This window comes from Colletotrichum fioriniae, assembly GCF_027942845.1.
Source record: "Colletotrichum fioriniae strain IMI 355084 chromosome Unknown scaffold_6, whole genome shotgun sequence".
NCBI classification, from domain to species: Eukaryota; Fungi; Ascomycota; class Sordariomycetes; order Glomerellales; family Glomerellaceae; genus Colletotrichum; species Colletotrichum fioriniae.
In genome coordinates, this window is record NW_027076842.1 from 2,911,418 (window position 1) to 2,936,174 (window position 24,757).

At 54.0% G+C, this 24,757-nt stretch overlaps 7 protein-coding genes across 7 annotated transcripts; 3 read left to right on the forward strand and 4 right to left on the reverse strand.

Moving 5' to 3' along the window:
* Nucleotides 1-478: 478 nt before the first annotated feature.
* N0V96_006194 (uncharacterized protein) lies at nucleotides 479-3,139 on the reverse strand (the record flags this gene model as incomplete). Its single annotated transcript, XM_053194074.2, has 2 exons — nucleotides 479-2,512; nucleotides 3,131-3,139. 2 exons carry the CDS (start codon nucleotides 3,137-3,139, stop codon nucleotides 479-481), a joined length of 2,043 nt encoding a protein of 680 aa, XP_053048650.2.
* Nucleotides 3,140-8,463: 5,324 nt separating this feature from the next.
* Nucleotides 8,464-10,689, reverse strand: N0V96_006195 (uncharacterized protein; the record flags this gene model as incomplete). The annotated part of the gene is made up of 1 exon (XM_065757629.1): nucleotides 8,464-10,689. One exon carries the CDS (start codon nucleotides 10,687-10,689, stop codon nucleotides 8,464-8,466), a length of 2,226 nt encoding a protein of 741 aa, XP_065613972.1.
* A 497-nt stretch (nucleotides 10,690-11,186) lies between these two features.
* On the reverse strand, nucleotides 11,187-12,121 carry N0V96_006196 (uncharacterized protein; the record flags this gene model as incomplete). Its single annotated transcript, XM_053194076.1, has 4 exons — nucleotides 11,187-11,481; nucleotides 11,553-11,671; nucleotides 11,823-11,881; nucleotides 11,977-12,121. 4 exons carry the CDS (start codon nucleotides 12,119-12,121, stop codon nucleotides 11,187-11,189), a joined length of 618 nt encoding a protein of 205 aa, XP_053048652.1.
* Nucleotides 12,122-13,297: 1,176 nt separating this feature from the next.
* N0V96_006197 (uncharacterized protein) lies at nucleotides 13,298-14,315 on the forward strand (the record flags this gene model as incomplete). Its single annotated transcript, XM_053194077.2, has 3 exons — nucleotides 13,298-13,470; nucleotides 13,622-14,130; nucleotides 14,284-14,315. 3 exons carry the CDS (start codon nucleotides 13,298-13,300, stop codon nucleotides 14,313-14,315), a joined length of 714 nt encoding a protein of 237 aa, XP_053048653.2.
* Nucleotides 14,316-16,731: 2,416 nt separating this feature from the next.
* N0V96_006198 (uncharacterized protein) lies at nucleotides 16,732-19,242 on the forward strand (the record flags this gene model as incomplete). The annotated part of the gene is made up of 2 exons (XM_053194078.2): nucleotides 16,732-16,914; nucleotides 17,002-19,242. The coding sequence occupies 2 exons, from the start codon at nucleotides 16,732-16,734 to the stop codon at nucleotides 19,240-19,242; spliced, it is 2,424 nt and encodes an 807-aa protein (XP_053048654.2).
* A 788-nt stretch (nucleotides 19,243-20,030) lies between these two features.
* On the reverse strand, nucleotides 20,031-21,012 carry N0V96_006199 (uncharacterized protein; the record flags this gene model as incomplete). The annotated part of the gene is made up of 3 exons (XM_065757630.1): nucleotides 20,031-20,687; nucleotides 20,830-20,836; nucleotides 21,008-21,012. The coding sequence occupies 3 exons, from the start codon at nucleotides 21,010-21,012 to the stop codon at nucleotides 20,031-20,033; spliced, it is 669 nt and encodes a 222-aa protein (XP_065613973.1).
* A 1,045-nt stretch (nucleotides 21,013-22,057) lies between these two features.
* N0V96_006200 (uncharacterized protein) lies at nucleotides 22,058-23,048 on the forward strand (the record flags this gene model as incomplete). The annotated part of the gene is made up of 2 exons (XM_053194080.1): nucleotides 22,058-22,074; nucleotides 22,136-23,048. The coding sequence occupies 2 exons, from the start codon at nucleotides 22,058-22,060 to the stop codon at nucleotides 23,046-23,048; spliced, it is 930 nt and encodes a 309-aa protein (XP_053048656.1).
* Between the last annotated feature and the right edge of the window lie 1,709 nt (nucleotides 23,049-24,757).

Genomic DNA, 24,757 nt, shown 5'->3' on the forward strand with positions numbered 1-24,757 from the left:
ACATGGCCTTCCACAACACTTACCTGCCGGATTCCGAATTTCTCGCATCTCATCGCGTCGCTTTCGGTCACGTCTATAATTGACCTAGTCAACTGCTCACTTGGGACTAAGAGGCCCGCAAAATAAAGGACATGGCACACGAACGTGGAAAGCAAATTGGGAGGCGCGCCGGAATACTGCCGATGATGAACTGAGTGTTTGTTCAATTTTGCTCAAAACCGGCCAGTGGCCTTGACTCGCTCTTCGTATTCCCTTCCATCCAAGCGGATGAGCAAGGGAATAGAAGATTCGAGGCGGGAAATTTGTGTACAAGTCGTACATAGTATGTACATGAAAATTGATCGAGCCACACTCTCTCAACCTTGTTGAAGAGGGATGTGCTCAATGCTGCTACTTCCAACTCCTTCTCTCTCTTACACTCTTCCCTCAATTCAACCCCTTTTCATCATCCCCACAAGGTAGGTTTGCACCAGATCATCTACTCATTTATGCGGTGACGTAGACAGTCTTGATGGTGGTGCGGGTGCTGCACTTGCCGCTCTGGGGGGCACCAGTGGGCTTGGGGCCACGGGTCTTGGTGCGGGTGCGAGTCTTCTTGGTCTTGGAGGCAGCGCCGGAGGGGGTGGCGGTCAGCTCGGGCTTGGCCTCGGAGACGGTGGTGCCGGGGACGGGAGCGGCAGAGGAAGCAGGGGCCTGGGACAGAGTCTCGAAGATGGGGATGGGGGGCACCGGAGGGGGCAGAGGCGGAGGCAGCCGGGGCAGACGAGGCAGGGGCCTCAGCGGGGACGGAGGCAGCCTCGGAGGTGGGGACAGCGGCCGGGGCGGAAGCGGAGGCAGAGGGGGTGTAGGCCGGGCCGGAGATGGTCTCGAAGATGGGCTCGGGAGCAGTGCCGGAGGCGAAGGTGGGGTCAGCGGAGTTCACGGCGCTGGTGGCAACGGCGTCAACAGCCTCGGTGGTGGAGGGAGCGGCGGCGACGGGAGCGGAGGAAGAAGCGACGGGGACGGCGCTGGTGGCAGGGGCAGCAGAGGAGGCGGGAGCAGCGGAGGAAGCGGTGCCGGAGCCGGCGCCACCAGCCATGCAGGCGAAAGACATCTTGGTAACGGGGGAGCCGGTGACGGGGCCATCGAGCTTCCAGGTCATGGAGACGTAAGGCCAGCAGATGCGGCCGTCGGACATGGTGACCATGTCGCCGGCAACGTAGGTGTCGTCGGAGCTGAGAACCTCACCAATCTTCTTGCCGTCGCTGCCGACCATCTGGAACTTGGTGCCGGCGAAGGTACCCTGGCAGCCCATGGCGTCGAAGGCGCAGGTGGGGGAGGAGATCTCTTCCCAGGTGACGAGGGCCTTGGAGGAGTCAAAGGTGGCGGCGTGGGCGTTGGAGCAATCGTTGGAGCCCGAGGTCATCCAGTTGATCTGGGAGTCACCGTCGGCGGTGCCGGCAACGGAGGTGGCCTGGGAGCCGACGAGGGTGTTCTTGTCGGAGAAGAGGGCGATGGCGACGTTGCGGTTGTTGGTGCGGTTCTTGGAGGTGGTGTAGCCGGAGCCCATCCACGAGTTCTCGGTCAGATCCATAGCGCCACGGGAGACCCAGGAGAAGATGTACGAGTCGGCACCGATGAAGCGGGCGAGGTTGGAGTATGAGCCGGACATGCCGCCCATGGCCTCGTTGGCACCACCGTTGATGACGTGCTCGTTGGAGATCTTGACGTTGTCGTTGGTCATGCCCTGGGACTTGGTGTTGAGCCAGATGGCACCCTGGTCCTCAGCGCAGATGGAGGCGAAGGGGGCGGCGTCAGCGGCCTCGAAGGCGATACCGGTGTTGTGGGAGCAGCCCCAGCTGGAGGAGGCACCGGTGATGGGGGTGAGCTTGCCGGCGGTGTCGACGTAGCGGATGGCATCACCGAAGTGACCGGTGGCATCGCCCTGGTAGGCAGTGACGACGATGTAAGCAGCGTAATAACCGGCCTTCTCGGAGAAGACGAGGTCACCGTTGACGTCGGGGGAGGCCATGGCCTGGCTGCCATCGACGTTGGGGCCGCCGAGCCAGGTCTTGAAGGTGGGCTCGGTCTTGCCGGTGGTGTAGCGGTAGAGAACAGCGATGGCGACGTCGGTGCCGGAGCCGGAGAGGACCTCGTTGGTCATGAGAGCGAAACCATCGTTGTGAGCGACGAGACCGGCGGCCTCCTTACCACCGGAGACGGTGACGGGGTCACCGGTGGCGGCGAAGGTGGTGGGGTCGATCTGCTGGACGTGGACGCCCGTCTCGGAGGAGTCGAGGTACGCGAGCCAGGCCGACTTTCCGTCGGGGGAGACGGCGAAGGGGGTGCGGCGGTGGTGAGGGAGACCGGTCCAGTAAGCCTCCTTGATGGGGTTGAAGGACTTGATGGTGGCGGTATCAACGTGCTTCTCAAGAGAAGACGACGTCAGCTGGGCAACGGCCGCGGCCGCGAAGCCGAGGACGGAGAAGAAACGCATGTTTGCTATTTGTTGTTGTATATAGCAGTTCAGGAACTTTCAAAGTTCAGTAAATGAATGATCGTGTATGTTTCGTTTGGTAGCTTTGTGAAAAGGACTAGAGCCTTTGTTTGAATGAGTGAATGAACGAATGTCTGGAAAAAAGAATGTCGGTTGGGGCAAGGAGATGGTCAACAATCCCTTGATCGCAAGAAGAAGAGAAGAGAGGAAGCCTTGATGTCTAGCTGGGAAGTGCGGTGTTAGCCTCCATTTAAAGAAGACAATGGCGCGAATGGAGCCGTTCAACAAGATCCCCATATTGCCCATATTGGGAACCCGCACCACCACCACTACCACCAACATGGCCAGCATAGACCAGCATCAGGTAAGGGGGTGGGTGGATTCGAGTCTCTGGAGATTTCGGGAGAGCACCGCCGTCGCGGTGTCAGTGTCAGTAAAAGACAGGCAGAGAGGACGACAGGGCTAGATTGCTAGACGAGGACCCAATAGAGTATGTGGTTCCTTACTCTGCACGGACGGAGTAACCCCTCTCTGTAATCTGGATGGGCGTATGTGCGTGTAAGTCGATTACACACGATCCTGGGCTGGTCAAATCTCCCTGGCCGTTTCACCACAGCAAACGCGGCGGAGGATGCAATTTCGACTGTTCCCCACCCCGTCCATCCCGGGGCCCGGGGTGGCTTTGGCTACATGGAGTGGCCAGTGGCCTAATGTAAGACTTTCACTCTGGATGGGAACGCCATGGAACGCCAACCGAGAAGAAAAGAAGACCAAGACGGAGTGGCGGTGGACAGACCAAGCGCTAGAGTTTCCGGGACTCTGGGCAAAGAACCGTCGATTACACTGTAAGTGTATCCGTACGCAGTAGAGACACATCGAAGATGCTTCGGGTGGGAGATGACGGTATTCGACTTCCATGCTGCCATCGACCACTACGTAAAGTACTCTGTATTAAACTTCCGTTGTTTCTCCCAGAGCCCGCCGTCGTCTCGTTTCCTCCCGTGTCTGCCAGGTTCACCCCCAATAGCCGACAGCGTTTCCCTAGAGAGGTTCATCTTGGTAAGCTCTGATTTTTACACGCTACCCGTACACTCAGGATCCCACGCAATGGATAGACTTCCAGAAGGGATTGTCATGCAGAAGCTCGGATTCGCGGGTGGCTGCTTGCCCTGCCTTTAACACCCGATCTTATTTCTCAACTTCAGACGACGGGCCTCTCGGCTCATGGACCAGGCCTTACACGAGGCATAGTATCCGTGATTCCGTCCAGAGAAACTGGAAAGAGACTAGGCCATCAGTACGGAAGTACGGGGCACCAAAGAACAGAAACAAGCCTGCTAGCGCCCATCGGTCTCTTACTAAGCGTACGGTCAGAGACCTATTACTCCGTACGCAGGAAGGGAGAGAAAGAGTTGACTGTTGAGGGAAGACTCCAAAGTAAAAAAGCACCACCACCGTCAGCGCCTCGGCCTCCCGCCCACTCCTTAATTCATGTCAAACAAGTGGGTGGTCCAGGGTCATCGTAGCGCATTCCACCAATGAACCGCCGTCCGTAGATCGCTTGGTTTCAAGAACCTGGTCTCGACATCCCACTCTTCTCGGTCACTGTCTTTCTCTTCCCGTCTTTTTTGCTTTCGTCTGTCAGCTCTTTCATGGATTTACAAAAGACTTATTGCCTTGAGGCTTGGGAACATTCCGAAAACCCGGGGAACAGGGCACTCGACTTCCAGTCTTCCGCAACTGCATACTCATAGCCATTGCTACTAATTAACCCAGCCGTAGAGACAAGCTCTGTCAACCCATGATCCATCCGCCATCAGCTCATTATCCAGCTTCTTGATTAAATCATTAAATTCATCTTGTTGGCTGCTGGCCCCCTAATCAGTCTAGCGCGTATGGGTTCAACGTTGGGCCTAGGCTTTGGTCTGCCCGGCTGCCGTCCGTTCTCTCCTCGGTTTCTCTTTCCACTCGCTTGCAGGCGCTGTGTGAACGTCCAGTCTATCCCTTGTCACACCTGTCAGCGCTGACGGGGGTTGCCTTGACGCTTCAGCGTTTACCGAGTCGCAACTAGATTGGCAGTTCATGAGTGTTGCTATGCGAGTTGGGATGATGATTACACTTTTTTTCCACTTGACTTTTTTCTAATTCTTCCCGCCTTTTTCGTATTCATCTCAACTTGATTCGATTCCCGATTCTTTGTCATCCACATGAATCTTCATCACACACTATCATTTCGTTCCCCGAGTAAGGTAAATATGAGATGAGAAACAAGCCTCTCTCCGGCGAGCTATGAGGGCATCCACAAAACGAGTTGAATCTCATCACCTGTCATCTTCAACTGGATTTGAAGTCAACGAAACGGCATCCGTAGGTGAACTTCAATAAGGGCGGTTCCGTAGGGACAGGCAATTGAGTGACTACGGGTCAACTGGCGGACTGGTGGTTTCTTTTCTTGTCTTCATATATCACCAACACTTCTCTGACAGGACCCCAGGTTATTGACATCACCTCGCCTCATGCCAACCGCCAAAAACTTCCCGACCCATACTCCGTGATTCCATGGACCACCATGCAGATAGCCGCCTTCGCCCTGCGCCTAGCTAGCATCGAGCATCCCGCCTCAAACTGCTGCGAATCCCTCAAATCATACAGTCAGCTCATTGAAATTCTCCGAAATTCTAGACCTCTGCCATCATTCCTCCTCCTGCCGCAGTCCTCCTCCTTCAAGGATAACGGGGTCACGACCCACGACAAGGCCAGTCAGTCAGTGTCGGTCTCCAAAGAGGATTCTCGCCTAGCACCCAAGACCCTTGTCAACACGAACATCCCGCCCCTGACGCTAATCCCAAAATCATTTCGAAATTCTCCTGCCAAGCACCCCCGGCTCCCACTCCCAACTCCACCAGCCAACAAAGTTGTAACGCCTTGGGGATCCAGTTTGTGGGCTTGGCTGTGCGCCGCCGCCGCCGCGCCTCTCCCGCGCTTCTTTTCTCAAACTAAAGTGTACCCGTACGAAAATACCGACAAAATCCGGAATCGTGATTCGTAGGGTCTCTTTGGATCGTCACGCTGCTTGCTACCCTTTTCTTGACGTAGTATTCCGCCCAGTCGATCATATTCGTCTAGATCTTGGTTATATCTACCAACGATTAGACTTTTCCTCTCCGTCATTGGTGATTTGCACACGGACGCATCAAAAGGAAGCTAGGTCTAGTCTTTCATCTCAAGGATGGGCACTACGGAAACTCGGTTCGAGTACTAAGGTGACAGACAGCTGGGACAGCTTTCTATCCCCTTTTACCCAAACCACATTGCTGTATATCCGCAATCAACTCTGAGCAAATTCCCCAAGAACTCTGTCCGGCAATTCATGCCGATGAGCGGATCCCCTCCGGCCCGGGCACAATGAGAGCAAGAAACAGCGGGTAAACTCACGACGCACTCCCACATTCCCAAATACGCAATCTTAAGAAACATATTAACCTTTTCCCCCAACGCACGTTTGCTTTCTACTTGCAGAGTTCCTACACTGCTGCAGGCAGATGCGATGAACAAGGCACCATATAGAAATAATCTCAAGATTACCTAAAACTCTATCTCGAGGAAACTCGCTACGAGTCACGAGGCCGCTATTCCCGCAGATTGCCGTTTTCTTTTGTTGAGCGTATAATCTCTGACGGTCTGGCCTGGCGGCAACCCGCAACAGCCTACATTCTCGCTGCAGCCCCAGAACTTCATATAGATGGTCAGAACCCCTCCAGGTCCTCTGAGCTTAAGAGACCCAGGATGCAGGCATCCGCGAAGGCTGGATGACACCTGTGAGAATCCACCAATGTCATCCATGCTCAATTCTTTGCCTAAACATCAGTCCTATAATTTGCCACTACTTTGTCATGGGATTACTCCGGGGACAAAGTACGGAGTACGGGCACACACTCGTAGCATACACGGTTGATTTCCGAGAGATCGAAGCTTCTCCCCCTGCGGATTTCACCTTCCACTCGATCGCGGGCTACTCCGGACCCTACGTAGGCCCCAATGTTAATCAGTAATACGGATACTCGCATTCGGGCAGGCAGGCAGGCAGCCTGTTGGCAAGTTAATGCAGCCTGTTGGCCGGGGTCCGGCGAGAAGCCCGACGTCAAAGATCTCGAGCAACGATATTGCCTCGATCTCTATGAAAGATTGCCATCTCACGACAGCACAGATGCTTTGCAATGTTCTGGACTGTTTTGATATCGAGCTACGAGTCCGAGATGTTTGAGATCCAAGGTCAATGGCTCTTTCAGTCGACTCTCTGTGCTGGATCTTCCCTCAGCACACATCACGCAGTCATCCGGATAGAATGAGCCGTCATTCCCAACGAAGCCGTACGTGCTGGCTTCGCCATATGCCTTGGGTAATTGAAAGTATGGTGGCCCACAGACCTGTCCTTCCATCTTTTCCCTGGCCTGACGTTGGGGCTTCATCATATATTCCACCAGAGCTACTCATTTCCCCTGCGCCGATGGCTACTGACTCAGATCAGTCAAACAGATATCGTAGAATATATAAAGGAAGTATCAAAAGAGCATCATGAAATTATGAGGATTACTTCATATCTCAAAAGAACCCAGCGGGAGCCCCTCTGGCGCCCCCTCATCCATGATCCAAACACTCGAAGCTGAATTTCGCGAAAGCCCGAGTCAGCCCTGAGAGGGGGGACCCCGTCGCAGATCGACACTTTCTCAGATGACTTCCTCGATGGGCGGTCTAGATTCTCTGACATCCCATCGGACCCTGACCCCTGTCGATTCAAGTGGAAAAAAGCGCAAGCGATATCAAGAGCGAACTTGTCCGCAGTGATGGATACATGTATTCCCGCCGGCTTCGCTGATGAGATCAAAGCTCCATCCTATTGGAATATACAGATTGACCGCTGGTCATGTGCCCTCATCACCAAACTGACCGTCGTATTGCTTGCTCACCTTGAGAGGTTGGTCGAATATGAGTTCAAACCGCCCAATTGTGCAATCTTTTCCTCAAACTTCCCCAATAGTCAAGACACCAACCACGAAAAACTGGATCTTATACGTCTTCACGTTTGACAGTCCTACTTTCCAGTGAGAGAATATATGTAGTCCATGAGCTCTCACAACAAACTAGCCCAACCCCTCTCAACTCCGATGTGATAAGCAAGACATATTTCAACAACGTGGCCTCTCATGCCGTGCTCGTCTTCTTGCCAACTTCAAAGAACTTTAAAATAGTCGCCACGACCGTCTTATACTCGCCATCGATGGAACATACAATACAAAGTTTCAGCGCAGGAATCTATTTTGGGGGCTAACACAATGGACATGAAGCCCAGTGGTCATCGAGTTTACATTATCTACCATCTTTGCGAAAAATAACACAGAGTATTCTCCGCATGATGGCTCAGGATTCCCAGCGACGTGTTGACGAAATCATCTCAAGCTCCTCCAAGATTGCTCCTGCATCTCGTGTCGGGCATCTTGATGCAACACGGAAGCCCAACCTAGGCGAAGAAGAGAAAAGAATACCAGACTCCAGGACTGGACTGGACTGATCTTCATATGTCTCTATGGCTACTTACATACACTCACTAGACTATATTAGTACATTACATCACTTCACACTTTTGACGTGAGGGATTTGGAAAAGTGTTTTTTACCTCTCGTCTACCTTCAGCCTTCCAGTCTTGAAAACAGAAAAAGCCTCTGAAGAGAATGACTGATAAGGATAAATACATGAGTATAGAAGCATTCGTCATTGAATCATACATGTTCAACCATGGTATGCCTCCAGCCAAGTCTTGGGCCGGTGATCTCCAGTCTCTCCTCCAAGCCGCTTAATCTTTTCCAGAAACCAATCATCCTGGGCCGTCGCCATCGCCCAGTCCAAAACACTGTACCGGATCGTGTCAGGATCGGACCCGTCCTCGCCAGGGTTCAACTCACTATCACGTTCCATAATCCCCCTGGGCTTCAAAAGGGCAGCACGTTTGGCGTCGGCAGCAGCGCCGCAAATATCCGCTTCCTACGCTCGTCGGCATCCCCCCTCAGAGCCTCACGTAACCCTCCCCACCGCGTCACGAGCTCTGAAGGCAAGGGCACCTTTCCATACATTTTAAATGGAGACTTAGCCTCGAAGTTGAAGAGCGTACATGCGGGCAGTGGCGTGCCGGGCTGCCAGTGTTCAATGTTGCCGGCGATGCCGTGCATCGACGATACGTCTATGTCGATTTGCTCCACCATTCGCGTCCACTCGCTTTTCCGGGGGGCGCGATGTCCTTGTGCTTGTTCTTGATGTGACTTGGTGAAGACGCCACCGAACAGGACGTTCATGACCTGGAGTTCGTCCTCGCGCTTGACTCGGGCGCCGTGTAAGAGGAGAAGCTCGACGGCCGGAGCATCGAGCCAGAACACTGCATAGTGGAGGGGCGAGACGCCTTCCCTGTCGCACAAGTTCGGGTCGGCGCCGTGTTCCAGAAGCCACTTGAGCAGTTTTGGCCGGTAAAAGTTTGCGTCGCCGAGAGAATGGTTGAAGCGGTGGCCTAGAAGAGCCAAGAGCGGCGTGATGTAGAGCGGCTTTATGATGGTGTTGATCTGATCCCTACCATCTGGTACCAAGTCGAACATGGCCTGTGGAATCTCGGGATCGTCCGAGAAAGGATGAACGAAGAAAAGCTGCAGCGGGGTGTATCTACCAAAGTCTCCTGTGTGAACAATGGAGCCACTCATCCAAAATGATCTTAAAATCCTGACCATGAGATTGATGCCTGGCCACCCAAGGGCAAAGTTCCCGTAAGACGATACTGCTTCGGCAGCCAGAGGGTGGCTGATCATCAGATTGAAAGCCGCTTTTATGGCGCATGCTATTTCCTCATTGCTCTTGTAGTGTTCTTCCAGGGCAAAGTAATCGGGTAGTAACAAATCGTGAAGAGGCGTCACCTTGAAGAGCTCGCTATCCTCCACGAACTTACTGCCCTTCATCTTCTTCCTAGGGCTCTCCTCAAGACATGCCCCAAGTGGGTGAGCGCCTAATTCGAGCAGCGTGCGGATGTGAGCGACGTTGAGCTGCCTACATGCGAGATTGAGAGCTGTCTGAGGGATCTTCCGGCGAGGTCCCTGTTCAGGGTTCAGAGGTGGTCGTGGGTCTATACTAGTCGTGGTCTCTTCCAACTTAACGCCCTGTCGGACGAGCTCTCTTATTGCAGAAGAGCAATCTGTCTGACGGAGACAGACAGCATGCAGAGCATTGATGCCGAACTCGACAGGTGTGTGTAGCGGCGCACCTGCTAGGGTCAGCTTGCGAACCATATCGCCAGAGACGGCGTGATGAAGTACCGGGATATTCATCGGGAAGCTAGTTTTGCCTCCATGGTCAAAGTCTGCGCCTCGATTGATCAACATTTCCACCAAGCCGACGTGATCTTGAGCAAGAGCAATAGCAAGAAAGAGTCCACGCGGATCGGAAATCTTGGTCAAGAAGCGTGGTGGAAGAGACCTGAGAATAGTTTTGGAAATGGTCAACGCGTTCTTGGGAGCCAACATGGCGGCATGGAGGGGCGAGGTTTGCCGAAAAAGGTCTCTTTCATACTCATACAGGCACATGCCTGACTCTGAGCTTGCAGCAAATGGACGCGGTTTCCGCCATGGTGGACGACGGTCGGCAAAGCTTAGTGCTGGATTAGCCCCCTTGTGCAGAAGCAGGTCCACGACTTGAGCATAGCCTTTAGCCGCAGCCACCATAAGTGGTGTCCATAAAGACGTTAGTAGGCCGTGTGGTACGTAGTCCGGTTTGGCCCCGGGCTTCTCGAGGGCCTGGCGGAGGAGATCAATGTGGTTGTGCACAGCAGCGTGGTAGACGGCTCTGGGGTTTTCGCTCCGGGCGTCCCACCGGAGAGCAATGTCGTTGATGGCTTTATGGTAGTATTTGTTCACCATGCCCGCGTTGAGCATGGCCATCGTGGGGAGCATTTCCTTGACCGCCATTACGATGGTTTCTGTAACTCTTACGTCCCTCAAGTCCCTGACGATTTCGTTCTTGACATCGTCTTCGTTAGCTGATCTGTATGTTGGTATTACATACTCTCGCCTCTCGGTCTCGGCCTGAAACTCGCCGAGCCATTGAGCTATTTCCAGGTACAGCTCTGCCGGCAAGTTAATCCGGAACTTACTCTGCTCGATGACTGGGTCTGGAAAAGACATATTGCGGTATGTCTGAAGAATAAGATTCTGCTTTAGTAGACAAAATCGAATATGTTGATGGATGCGATCTATGATTGTTAACGTTGTGTGGGTGGCATCTGTTATGTATCTGTTTTGCGAATCCAATGTCCATGAGTGTGCTGACAAGCCCTATTAAATACGAAGGTCATCTCATGACTCTCGACATTCTGTATTACGGCTCCAGGAGAGTTCAAAAGTGTCAAAGACAAATTGTGTTAGCTCGTCATTGTTGAATTGCATAGAGCTCAAAGAAAGGGATTTGGTTCAAGCTTCGAGGTTGTGATTCATTTCTAGGCTGCGTAAACTGGCTCGTGGCTGACGATGTACTAGCATCGCAGCGGACACTGACACGGACATGTTGTTCTTTCCATCATATCGTCATTGTTCGTTTTTTATTTCTCTTTCTTTGAGGTCCCCGCTTTCTTGGGGGGCCTTTGATTCTTTGAGGTCAGCGCACACAAGAGCATTGTTTGCGCTTACCACTTGGCATCCTTGCTGGCGAGGAAGCCCTTGAGGATGCCGACAATCTTCTCGAGGGAGGCGAGGTAGACACGGAGCTCAGCGGCGACCTTGTCCTGGTCGGAGCCGAGCTTGGCGTAAAAGTCCTTGCGGTAGGGGCAGGCGCTCATGGCGGCGCTGAAGATGGGCTTGACGAGGAAGCTGTGGTGGGGCTTGAGGGTGGTGGCGTAGGCGTTGCGGAAGGACTCAGAGAGCTCCTCGGACTCCTTGGCGACGTTCTGGCTCAGGGCGATGCAGGTGAACTCGAGGCCACTGGGAGAATGGCATTGTCAGTTTCGTTGGCCGTGTTGTCGGTGATAAGGGGAGCTCAGGGGCAGACTTACCGAACCAGCCAGAGGAGACCCTCGGTGGCAACGTGCTTCTTGGTGGCCAGCTCGGCCTTGACGAGCTCCTGAAGGGTGGCGGACTCGCCGGGAGCAGCCAGCTGGCGCTCGCGGATTTTCTGTACAAGGAGAACAAGTCAGTCATTGTTCGTTGACGTCTTTTGGATGTAGTTGTAGGAGCTGTAGGATGGCATCCGAGCTTCGTGACAAGGTCTGATTCGGGACATGTGGTATAAAATGGCGGGGGTATCGAGAGGAGTCATGTCGTACCTTGATGTTGCCGCCCATGTCGCTCTTGACGGGACCGAAAGCAACGCCTCCAAGGGCATCTAGAAGAGGGGATGTTCGTTAGTGACATGAAACCGTCAAAGGCTCGGAGTCTCCTCTGGTATTGAGAGAGAGCAGCCGTGCTGGGGGAACATACCGAAGATGGTGGTCAGAGACTCAGAGGCATCGAGGAAGTCGGAGGTAGGGATGGCATTCTCCTTGTCGGCGTCAGGCTTGACATCGACAAAGGACTTCTTGAAGGTGTCGAGGTAGGTTCCTCCGGGGGGGATCTGAGCGGCCATGGTGTCTGATTTTGGGGTGGGTTGTTAATGTGTTTGAAAGATGTATTTGATGAGAGAGAGAAAGAAGAACAGGAGATTAGAAAGCGTAGAAGGAAGAGAGGAGATGTAGTTAGGTAAAGAGCAGATGTTCCAGGAGCTGTTCAGACGAGAAGCGAAACCCAAAAAAAGGGACAGGACGGGAATCGAGGGGCGGTCAAGCAAATGGCCCCTGGGAAGCCACGCATACGCAGCAGCAGTACTCCGTAGCAGCATTGCAGCAGCAGCCAGCAGGAGCTTCTCATGGGCCATGGCGGGGACCTCTCCCTGGAAACCCCACCACCTGGGGACCTGGACCGCCCATTGGAGATCCAACGCGCTAAACCCGAGCTGTCACAGCGGGGTCAGTGGATCCACTTGACCGGGTGCTCGTTTCTGATACGTCGGTACAGTGCGAATGATGATTACCCCTCATTCCCATTCAACCCCAATCACGTGCAGAACTGACAGTGCATGGGCGCATTGGGCACCGTCCATCGCGGGGTCGCGGAAAAAGGAGGATGCGGAGCTCCGTCCAGTCGGCCCTCTTCCCTCTGCCGTGCCGGCGGCTGCCAGGGACTCCCCTCGCAAGCTTCCAGTTCGCAGATGAGGGACCACTGTGTTTCTCATCTTGAGATGCTCCCTGTATTTACGTTGGCTTCATCTGATATTCTACCTTGCCTTCAGTGCCTTAGTCCATTTCTCGCTAGTTGCTCACACTTTGTCGTATAAGTCATCTTCGTACATATCTGGACATATCCAAGTACATCACAGACAATACAGAGCGGGACGATTCAGAACTACAAACTCATCACAGCCACCTCGAGACTGGATTTCCGTGAGACAAAGACGACATCAGCCACAGCACTAACAGCACAATCATGGCCGTGGGAACAACACAGCACCAGCCTCTGCCGGACACGGCAGAGATCAAGTCCACAGAATCCGAGAGATCGGAGAGACGTGCAGTCGTCACCACCATAAACTACTATGACGACCCTGGAGATGGAACCCCTCCCACCCCAATCGTTGTAGGGGGGTAAGGCCGCTTTTCAGTAACTATGTCTTCAAAAGTTCCCGATTCTCGAGTACCGTGTCAATGGCTCAACATACTCATGTCTGTTATTCAATCCCAGTCAAAAAGTCACAAATGAGAGAAAAATGACTCCTCGCACCGTCACTGTCACGGACATCAGAGGCGATGAGGGCAAGTACACGCTCGACACCCACGGCTTTCAGTACGTCCGCCACACCAGCGTCGAGACGGACTTTACAGACGAAGAACGGGTCAAGGGCGTCTACTACCCCGAGATGGAGAAACTTTACAAGGAAATGTAAGTCTTGCACGTTTTCATTTATCCAAGCCAGCCGCAAAGTGGGCGGGTTTTGGGCGGTGTAAGGGTTATTATATACAGCAGTGGGGGCCGCGGCCAGCATTCACAATTAGAGGGCCCATGCTCACCAGGGTTCAAATACCACCACCAGCACGGGAGCAAGCCGGGTCGTCATCTTCAACCACCAGATCCGCCGCGGGCCGGCAAACTGGCACAGCCTAGGCGAACGCAACACGGAGCACCGCGGCCCCTTGCACAAGGCGCACGTGGACCAGTCCTACGACGGCGCCATCATGATGGCGAGGCATCACCTCGGCGCGGATGAGGCCGAGAGACTCCTCGACAAGGAGAAACGCCGCTTCCAGATTATCAACATCTGGCGGCCCATCGCGACGGTACGGCGGGACCCGCTGGCCGTCGCGGATGGGACCACGGTTGCGGAGGAGGACCTTGTCCCGGGGGCGATTATTTACCCCCGTCACCGGGCCGAGACGTGGACGATTAAGCCAAATCCGGCGCACCGATGGTACTTCTTGGACGGGCAGAGGCCGGACGAGGCGTTGTTTATCAAGTGTTTTGATTCGGATACGTCAGTTGTTCGGAGGGCTGCGCATTGTGCTTTCCGCGACGCGGAGATGGATGAGATGGAGTGTCGGCAGAGTATAGATATTCGGGCGTTGGTGTTTCACTGACGGCCGAAAAGGTCGAGAAGCGGGAATGATGGACGGTTGTCTTGCCATGGTTGTCTTACCTTGGAATTTGGATCAAGACAACGAGGGCGCATTTCAGACGTTGAAGCTCTGCTTATTCAAGACAAGACGTTGAACGGTGGCGCGGGCGCATGATTAGATACACGTGGGAAGACAGGACCTAGCCTTGTCTTGAGGTAGATCGAAGAACACTGATGATGTACATGATCGGATTTCGCAGATCTGATGCCAAGCCTCTAGCAACTTTGGGCGAGCGTGCCTGTTACGGATCTCCTGAGAATTAACAACTACATCAACGGGACGATGCTTGCGATGAATTATGGTGATTTTGTAGTACGTTAAAGAGTATGGGACTCAGCGATTGAACCATCTAACGACTAACTTATCGGCCTCGACATCTTGATTAGTGAGCAAAGTGACACTCCCATGATTGAATCACGCCGAGAGAGTGATTACAGTAAACAAAGTCTTATAGGCTCGCTCACGAAGCCTTGATGCGTAGCACTTCACCTCGCAAGGTAATTTAAAGCTACGCCAGCCCCAACTCAAAACTCAAAATTCACGACACCAGATCCTTAAGAAAGTTCAATTGACTCTAGACCTTCGTCTTCCAGGCCTACAATAGTTGGGCAAGTATGTCCGAAGGTCAATGGCAGTAAGATCTGCCGATGCCGTGACGTCACGACCACCGTCCACCAAAGATCTAGAAACGCCAAAATTCAGGTTTCCACCCTTCCACTCGGTACCAGTCCAGACCAGTGCAAACTTGCGACAGGCGGCGGCGACGGGCTCGCAATGGCGCCATGACAAGGACAAGCCGGAGTTCGGCACACGTATGGCGATGCTATATTCCGCCCTATGCATCTTACCGGGCTGTCGTGCAACCAGGATTCGAGAATTGGAAGGAGCTTCAACATAAGGTAAGGTAGGTGTGCATGTCGCAGTGCACAACAGGGCAGAAGATGCGGCTTTCGACGGGATGGGCGGGCTGGACCTTATCGATAAAGTGCGCTAAATCAATCTTATCAGAGAGATAAGGTAGGTACGTAGCGTGACTGACGTGCTGGACATGACGTCAAGACGAAAAATAGAGTAGCAGGCCCCACCTCTGGAGCAAGAACCCAATGACGGCGTTCCATTGACCAATTCAAACCGCCAAAACGGACGGGACCTTCCCTGTGACCGGCGCACCGAGCGCGGGGCACCCGTTCCTTTCTTTTACGTTTTTGTTTCTGCAGCTTTCAGCTCACCAGATGATTCCAATTCCCACTGCTATTGTCAGAGAAGAAGTGCGAGGTTGGTTTGGTGTTTTAAGTGTCTGTCTTGAGTCTCTTGACTGTGATATGACCCCATCATCCAGGGGCACGCGAGCCCTTGCTAAGCTGAGCAATGGAGCCTCTCAAATTGAGTTCAGCTGCGGACTCTTCCCAGCCTTCCAAGCTGTGGTCCCAACGGCTGAAAGAGGAGGCGCAAGACGCGTGGCATTGCATGCTCGTCTGCTGGTCCCAAGACATGCTCCCCTTGGGCCTCGGGATCGTTTTCTCTCAGAGGCTGGCAGATGGAGGGTGGGAGCTTGGCTGGATTTGATGCTGTCCCTGACGGGCAGACAGGGGCTGGATTCTTGCATCCGGATCATCACAGACACAAGCTGCGAGGCATGGATGAGTGTCGTCCAAGACTCAAGTCGTTCGACCCAGCGGATCGTCACATTTGCCCCGCCTTGAAATCGGGTGCGACTGTAATTATCCGTGGCTGCAGTACTTCGTAAGGTAGGTATGGCTGCGTGCCTGTTTGCGCAGGGCCGAAACCGAGGTGGGTGGCAGGTACTTGCTCTTGCATACAAATCCTGTACTATTCAAAAGTACCTATTCTTAGTCTTGGGGTGTCTCACCACCAACAATCGTCGTGTGTGTGTCGTTCCCCCCCGTCGTCCCGGCGTTTGCGCCCACACTTTTCTCCCAAAGTGCGCGAGTGAGAGTCTCCTTTGCCTTCGGTTCCATTTTCCTCTTCGTTTTCCTTGGCCTTGGATCCTGCTTCCGGCCGAACTACTCTCGATCCCTCGCCCCCAATTAACCTGCTTGATTACCTAGTCCTCCCGCCGGCGCACGAGTGACGGGAATGACATAGCCCAGAGTTTCTAATTTCAAGCTTTCCCTCCAAGCTTTACTACTTTCCCAATCCCACACGCCGTCCCTCCATTGTCATTCTCCTTCTCTTCCTCCGTCTCGTCTTCTCTTCTCCCTACTCCTGAACCTATTTACACATCTACAAGTCCAAGCTACACGAAGCTTAACACTTTCCACTGACCTTTCCCCATCCGAGTGCTGCATGCTTGGGCTGGAATGCTTCAACTTGTTCACCCCGCCATTCAGTGTACCCCGCGCATCTTATGATACCCCTCCACCCCAGCCACACCCATTAACTTCGACGTCAACTTCCCATTCTGTTCCCCACGACCTCATGACCTAGAGATACCAACTTTGAGAGCTTGCGCACATCATTCCATTCGAATACCCCCTTTGTTCGACGCCCAAGGCACCCAATCGTAATCATGGGGCTGATGACCACAAGCGACCATGGTCACAAGAAGGAGGAAAGCGGTAGCGGCGGCTTCATGGATAAGCTGAAGAAGCCATTCCGCGAGCTGGAGGACAAGCTTGAGGGCACCCATCTTCATGATGCCAAAGTTCACCTCGTGCACAAGAAGCACCAGATTGGCAAGCTGGCCAACCTTGTAAGACCATCTTTTCCCTTCCCATTGAAGCTCATTCCGCATGGGAAACCTGCCTCGAACGACCAGCACAACTAACATGCGCCCCAGTTCAACGCCAACCACCGTCACGACGAGGAGCACGAAAAGGCCACCGACGACAAGCGGACAAAGATTGGGGAGGAGCACCGCTTCAAGTCCTTCTTCCCGGAGCGCGACGGCAACCTGATCAAGTGGTACGTCGATGGTCGCGACTACTTCTGGGCCGTCTCCGAGGCTCTTGAGGCCGCAAAGGAGACCATCTACATTTGCGATTGGTGGTTGTCCCCCGAGCTGTTCCTGCGCCGCCCTCCTCATCACAACAAAGAATGGAGGCTGGACCAGATACTGAAGCGCCGCGCCGAGGCCGGTGTTCAGATTCACATCATCGTCTACCGCGAAGTCGAAGCCGCCTTGACGTGCAACTCTGCCCACACAAAGCATGCCCTGCAGGCTCTGTGCCCCGAGGGCTCGCCTGGTTACGGCAACATCAAGATTATGCGCCACCCCGACCATAATGTGCTGTCCAACGGCGCCGACATGACCTTTTACTGGGCCCATCATGAAAAGTTCATCGTCATTGACTACGCCATGGCCTTCATCGGAGGTCTCGATCTGTGCTTCGGTCGCTGGGATAGTCACACCCACCCTCTCGCTGACGCGCATCCCGAGGGCGTCCAGAACGAGGTCTGGCCTGGACAGGACTTCAACAACAACAGAATCATGGATTTCCAAAACGTCCAGGATTGGAAGCAGAACGAGTTGAGCAAGGCCGAGTATGGGCGCATGCCCTGGCACGACGTATCCATGGGTGTCGTCGGCCCCTGCGTCTACGATATTGCCGAGCACTTTGTCCTGCGCTGGAACTTTGTGAAGCGCGACAAGTACAAGCGCGACGACCGCTTCGACTGGATTCAGCTGCGCGGCCGTCTGGCCGAAGATGAGGACCTCGTGGGAGTCCAACGGCCTAAGCACCCTGTCGGAGAGTACCTCACCCACCCTCTCGACGAGCGAAGTCTATCGAACTTGGAGAACAAGGGATCCATGCATGCCCAAATCGTGCGGTCCAGCGCCGACTGGTCCAGTGGTATTCTGACCGACCACTCGATCCAGAACGCTTACTGTGAGATCATTAGCAAGGCCGAGCACTTTGTCTATATTGAGAACCAGTTCTTCATCACCGCCACTGGCGACCAGCAGGCACCGATTCACAACCGGATCGGTCGTGCCATTGTCGACGCCGTTGTGAGGGCCGGCAAGGAGGGCCGCAAGTTCCGCGTCATCGTCCTCATCCCCGCCATTCCCGGTTTCGCCGGCGACCTCCGAGATGATGCGGCCACAGGCACCCGTGCCATCATGGACTATCAATACAAGTCAATCTGCCGCGGCGAGCACTCCATCTTTGAGCAGGTCAAGAAGGAGGGCATCGATCCCAGAAACCACATCTTCTTCTTCAACCTGCGGTCATATGACCGTCTCAACCGCACATCCGCCGTTGAGAAGAGAGAAAAGGACACGGGCGTTAAGTACGCCGAAGTGCAGCGCGCGCAAGCCGAAGAGGTCATGGGCACGGGAATCCACGGCATCAACGACCCCACCGAGAAGGAGCGCGACGAGCACATGGGCGCCAAGGCCGAGCAAGTCGGCGGTGGCAAGACCACCGAGGCCCAAAACGCCATCGACGCCAAGCAACGCTTCGAAGCCAGCCTCGGCGACGCGCAGCTCAGCAACAAGACTTCGGTCGCGCAGCACGCCATGGCCAACTCCGGATCCATCGAGGACGAGCCGTGGGAGGACGACGACCCGGAGACGGAGATCCGCAACTGGATCCAGGAGGAGCTCTACATCCACTCCAAGCTGCTCATCGTCGATGACCGCATCGTCGTCTGCGGCTCCAGCAACCTCAACGACCGCAGCCAGCTGGGCTACCACGACAGCGAGCTCAGCATCGTCATGGAGGACACGAAGCGCGTACCGAGCACCATGGACGGGAAGCCCTACGAGGCCGGGTGGCACGCGACGTCGCTGCGCCGGTACCTGTGGCGCGAGCACCTCGGCCTCCTGCCCGCGCAGGATCTGGACGGGTCCCAGGACCCCAACGCGCGTCCGCCGGGCCACGCGGAGAATGACCCGTGGGACCGCGACGAGACGTGGAAGTTTGTCGAGGATCCGATGAACGACGAGCTGTGGGAGATGTGGACGGGTAACGCTACGCGGAACACGGATCTATACCGTCACCTGTTCCACGCTGATCCTGATGACCACAGTAAGTTTTCCGGCTGTCCCCTTTTTAGTAGATTGCGTTTCCACTGACATCATTCCCTTTAGTCAAAACCTTTGATGACTACGACAGATACTTGCCGCCAAAGGGCGTTAAAGCAGGCCACATTTTCGACCAGTTCATGCCGGCGGCGGACGCGCGGCAAAAGATTGACCAGATCAAGGGCCACCTCGTCTGGTTCCCGCTCGACTTTTTGCGCGACGCAGAGATGGCGGAGAAGGGGCTTCAGGTGAACCAGATTACCGAGAGTATCTACACCTAATTGACCGGAAATTGGTTATTGTTTTGGTTTATTATGGATGGTGGGCCAAATGAAGGAATGAGGGAGGAAAGGAAGGATATTGGGATTTTGGAAAAATACCTCTATGAATAACGTGAATTAATGCATTAATACCACCAAGAGCCACTTTGGCTGCTTGTGCTTACTGTTATACCATGGGCACATGAATGATATCCTTTTGACAGACACTCTTGCGGACATGAGCGATTCAAAGCTGTGGTAATAACAGATAGTAATTGTTCGTAAAGAACCTTGGACGAGGAATTAGTGTATTAGCTTGAACGAGCTGTGTTTACGGCTTTGCGTTTCTATGATGCCATCGCTTCTTCCATGCCTACACAAAAATGATGCCGTTGTTTAACCCGTGGTGACTTTTGTCTAGGCTCATTGACCCTGGTTGAAGTTCATCGAATATCCTCCCGTCTTCTCATCCTTGACCATCTGGAAGTTATCCGTACTCAGTCCAAACGGCTTCAAAATGCCGTTGCCCAGCTATAGTCATACGTTAGCCATCACAACACACTCAAAATACATCTTACATCACTTGTTGTGCAGAAAACTCACATCCTTCAGCTTTCCCCACATCTCCGCCGTCTCCGCCTCCTGTGCAGCCTTCGTCCTCGGCGGCAACACCCTCAACTGCGTCTGCACAATCTTGCGATCCGCAGCCGCGAGGTTCCCCATCTTGGCCAGCGCCTTGTAATCCTCCTCCGCGCCCGCGAGATTCTGCCACCCGCCCTCTTCGCTCCTCGCCCTCGCCCTCCGCATGAGAGCTTTAGCTCTGATGCGCAGGACATCGTCCGCCCTCTTCCTACGCGCAACTTCCTCTGCATCATCTGCGGTCGTCACCGGCGCAGGGGCAGCGGCGCTAGCACCCGAGCTTACAATCTCCTCTTCCACGCCCTCTTCCTCTTCGGCCTTGAGCTTCTCGCGACGTTCCTGCTCGAGGGCGGATTCCTTGTCGATGCGGTCTAGGCCGTCGAGCGCGGCGGAAGCGGAGGAGATTGCGTCTTTCCATTGGTCTAACTTCAGGTGGCAGGCGGAGATGTTTGAGCGCAGGACGGCGAGGTCGTAGTCTAGGTAGTTTGGGCAGACGGAGACGGCTTCATCGTACTTGGCGATGGCGTCGGTGTATTGCGAGGAGGTGAAGAGGGCGTTTGCTTCGGTTTTGTGGGTGTTTGCTTCGAACAGGAGGGACTGCGGACAAGTTAGAGATTGGTTGTTTCTCACATGAGATGTGAAGGGGCTTTTTGGTGTGGTGGATTAACTCGCACGAGGTCGTGAAGCCAATATTGTGAGGAATATGGCAAATGCCGACATTGATTCAGGCAGTTCTCACTTGGATACTCAACCATGTAATTATATTTATGTAGGAGGAGCAGAGAAGAGATGAAGGGAACAATTTGCAGCTTACCGCCTCCTCTTCAGGCGAGAACTTCTCTTGGACCTCTTCAGGCTCATCCTTGACTGACTTGTCCTTGCCATTGCCCTGGGGGTCCTTCTCTGTTTCCTTGGACGCCATCTTGAAAGGTAGCAGTGACTTGTTGTAGACTTGTTTGACGTTGAGAGTGTATCGCAAGCTGAGTCAAGGAGGTTGTAGGCAAGGCAGCCCGAAGAATGTCGTCACTGAGGTGTCTCGTCCCCACGTGGATTTGGTGGGGTGGAACGTTGAGGCTGTTCACATGTTTTTGGGCGGCGGAAGCCACATTTGCTCACCCAATTCGCTGAAGGAACCTGGCGGATACAGCGCTTTAGGGGTCTTTCGGCGGCTGGTGTCGCTGAGATCCAATCGATTCACCATGAAAGGGTGTACAGTATGCGCCATCGCCAGAACTGTGTCACTTCCATGGCTATACTATTGATCGTAGGTTTGAGGTGCATTTAGTAGAATCAAGGCTGTCTACATGAGGATCATAGTTAGCCCAAAGAAAACATAATGTTGAAGTATTTCAATCATAGAGTATCTTGGAGATATTTGACTTTCCTTTGTATTAGATACAGTGACTCGAGTACATGTTGCCTGACTACTTCTACTTCGTACAGTGTGATGAAGGGCATTACCTAAGGCACAAGTACAGTGTACAAGGATACATGGGAACCCCCACTTCCCCGTCTGGTCGCCATTTTATTCGGGAAAGAGCTGAGCGACCCCTCCATCGGTGCCTTCCGCTTCCGTTTTCACCCCGCCGTTGTTCCTGAACGCCCCTGCCCGTTTTGCCCGTTTGGCCTTTGGCTTCCTGTCCATTGTTCCTTCCGTCCCTCAGATTCACTTTGTTGACTCAGGTCCTTCCAAGAGAGGATCAAAAAGGCCTCTTTTTGGGTTGCTGGTAAAAAACGAAAAAAAAAAATCCTCCGCCTTTTCTTCACCTCCACAAACTTTCCCTCGCGATACCCCAACTGGAGATTCATTTCTCTTTTCTTCAGGCCTCTTCCACCTTTTCCTCTTCCACCCTCAATCACTCCTCCTTCGACACTCGTCTCGAAGACAATCAGTTGCTACCTCTTCTTCCTCTTACCTTCGCACTTCACATCCATCACATCGCCGTCACAACTTGCCTACCGTCGCAATGGCTCCTCGCACCGAGTAAGTCTTCTCTCGCCTTGAGACCGCCAATGAACCAATTGACTGACCTCAACTTACCTAGCTTCCCTCCCGTCCGGGCCTGCCTGTTCGACATGGACGGCCTCCTCCTCGACACCGAAGACCTCTACACCGCCTGCATCAACATCGTTCTCGAGCAGTACGGCCGCCCTCTCCTTCCTTGGAACATCAAGGCCAAGCTTCAGGGTCGCCCTGGTCCCGATGCCACTCGCATCTTCCACGAGTGGGCTCAGCTCCCCATTACCCATGAGGAGTACCACCAGAAGCTGTCCGCTCTCCAGCGCCAGATCTTCCCCTCCACCAAGCCTCTCCCCGGCATTCCTCAGCTCCTCCAGAACCTCGGCCGCACCCGCTACTTCGACCACAAGCCCGAGACTGCGGACGGCAAGACCGCCCAGCGCGTTCACATTGCCCTGGCCACCTCTTCCCACGAGGCCAACTTCAAGCTCAAGTCTGACCACCTGACTGAGCTATTCTCTGTCTTCCCCTCCCAGCGCCGTGTCCTGGGCGACGACACCCGCATTGCCCCCGGCCGCGGCAAGCCCAACCCCGACATCTTCCTCCTGGCCCTCAAGACCATCAACGAGTCTCTTCCCGAGGGTGAGAAGCCCATCACCCCCGAGGAGTGCCTTGTCTTCGAGGACTCTGTTCCCGGTGTCGAGGCTGGTCGCCGCGCCGGTATGCGTGTCATCTGGTGCCCCCACAAGATGCTCCTCAATGAGTACGCCGGCCGCGAGAAGGAGGTCCTCGCTGGCCGCACGGGTGAGGCTGGCCAGGTCGACATGCACCAGGTCGGCGAGATTGACGATGGCTGGGCCGAGTACCTGCCCACTCTCGAGAACTTCCCCTATGAGAAGTTTGGCATGGCCATCCCTTCCATTGAGGTTGACAACGAGCCCTTCATGAAGGAGAACGTCAGCGGCAGCGTCGTCACCAACACCAACGGCTCTGCTTAATGCACTACTTTCGGCAATCAGGAAATTTTTGGCATGTGTGGCTGGCATACTTCCTAGCTTAGCCTTGCAGACTTTGAGTTTTCTTGTCTTCTTTTCTCTTTGTTGAGCAATTTTCACGAAGAAACGGCGATAGATGGGACAAACGGATTTTACGACGATTGGACGAATGGGTCAATGGATTTTGGGCACGTCATTAGAAGATGAGTCTGGAAAGGGAAGGAAAATCAACTTTTTTCCATAGAAAGTTCTCGGTGTCAAGACACTGAGCGCTTGACATTTGCTTTTTGAGCATTGGCATTGCGATAGATTCCCTCCCGCGTTAGACACAAACCCCAACATTCCCTTTCCCATGCGAATAAAACAAGATACCAGATAATGCAGACAACGATCAAAGACAGTTCCTTAAACCTAGAGTAATTTGTGTGTGTGATGAACCGAAAGGCGAGTAAACAAAGGAGCAAGAGTAATGTGCCCAAGATAGGATAATAGTAAATATCTCATGGTATCGGTGCCCTTTGCAGAGCAATCTGGGGTCTCCCAACCATTGGAGCCTCTCAAGTGCTGGAGCGTGTCTCAGCAAAGAACCATCTTTCCCCCCCTTATCTCTGTGAAGTGCCGGAACGCCCACATGTCCCATTGTCCATTTGCAGTTCCTCCAAACGGGTCCGCGGTCCAATAGACCCCTTTCATCTGACGCAATGCTTTGCCGGCCCGTCCTGTAAAGCCGTGATGTCCTCCTCTCCCAGTTGTAGCCTTTGTATAACAGAATGATGCAGTAGAAGAGAAGAAAGACCAGAAAAAAAGTGAAGAGGATAAAAGGGAGTCGTAATCGTAAGGTGGTTGGGTTAGCAAACCAGTGCCAGCCCTCTTTTGAGTTTTCGGTAAATCCACGATGTTGAAACGTCTGGAGAGCAAATATCCGCCTCCTGTTTTCTTGAAGAATATTATATATATGAATCCATCCCTACCCTCTCTCTTACGGTTCCGTTGGAAGGGCTCGGGTTGGGACAAAGTAGTAAAATAAGAAAAAACGAAAAAAAAACAAGCCAACCTGGAAGAAATAAGAGTAAGAAAGAAGCGAAAGAAAAGGTCATCAGGGGAAACCCTGGTAGCTGTACGAATCATGGCGATTCGGTGGCTTCCACCAGTCTTTGTAAGGGGCATTCGGCAAACTAAAATCGGCATACGAAAGCGGGTTCACAAGAGCCTTCATCGACGCAGACGCAGCAGCGCTCGACGCCGACGGCGCGCTTGACGTCGCCATGGCAGGCGGGTTCCCCGGCGGGCCCGGTCTCCCACCACCATAACTTCCCACAGAACCTCGATGGTCCCCAGGAGCACCAGCACCAGCACCAGCACCATTACCCGGCGGACCGCCACCGAGAGAAGCGTGCGACGGCGCAGGCGAAGGCCACCCCCACGCCTTCTTGAGCTCGCCGTGGATGCTGCCGAGGCGCCACCCGCTCTCGGCGTGGATCTTGTCGAGGATCTCGAGGACCTCTTCCTGCTCGCGCGGGTCTGTGAGGACGGCGGAAGCGATGGCGAGGGAGCGGATGGCGACGGAGGCGACGCCGCGGTCCTTTGTGTGGGCTACGATGCCGCAGACTTGGTGGGCGTGGTGGAGCTGGAGGGCGCGCATTTCCTCCGAGGCACGGCCTGGTTCCATGGGGTTCGTTTGGGCGAGGAGGCATTGGGCTGTATGGTAGAAG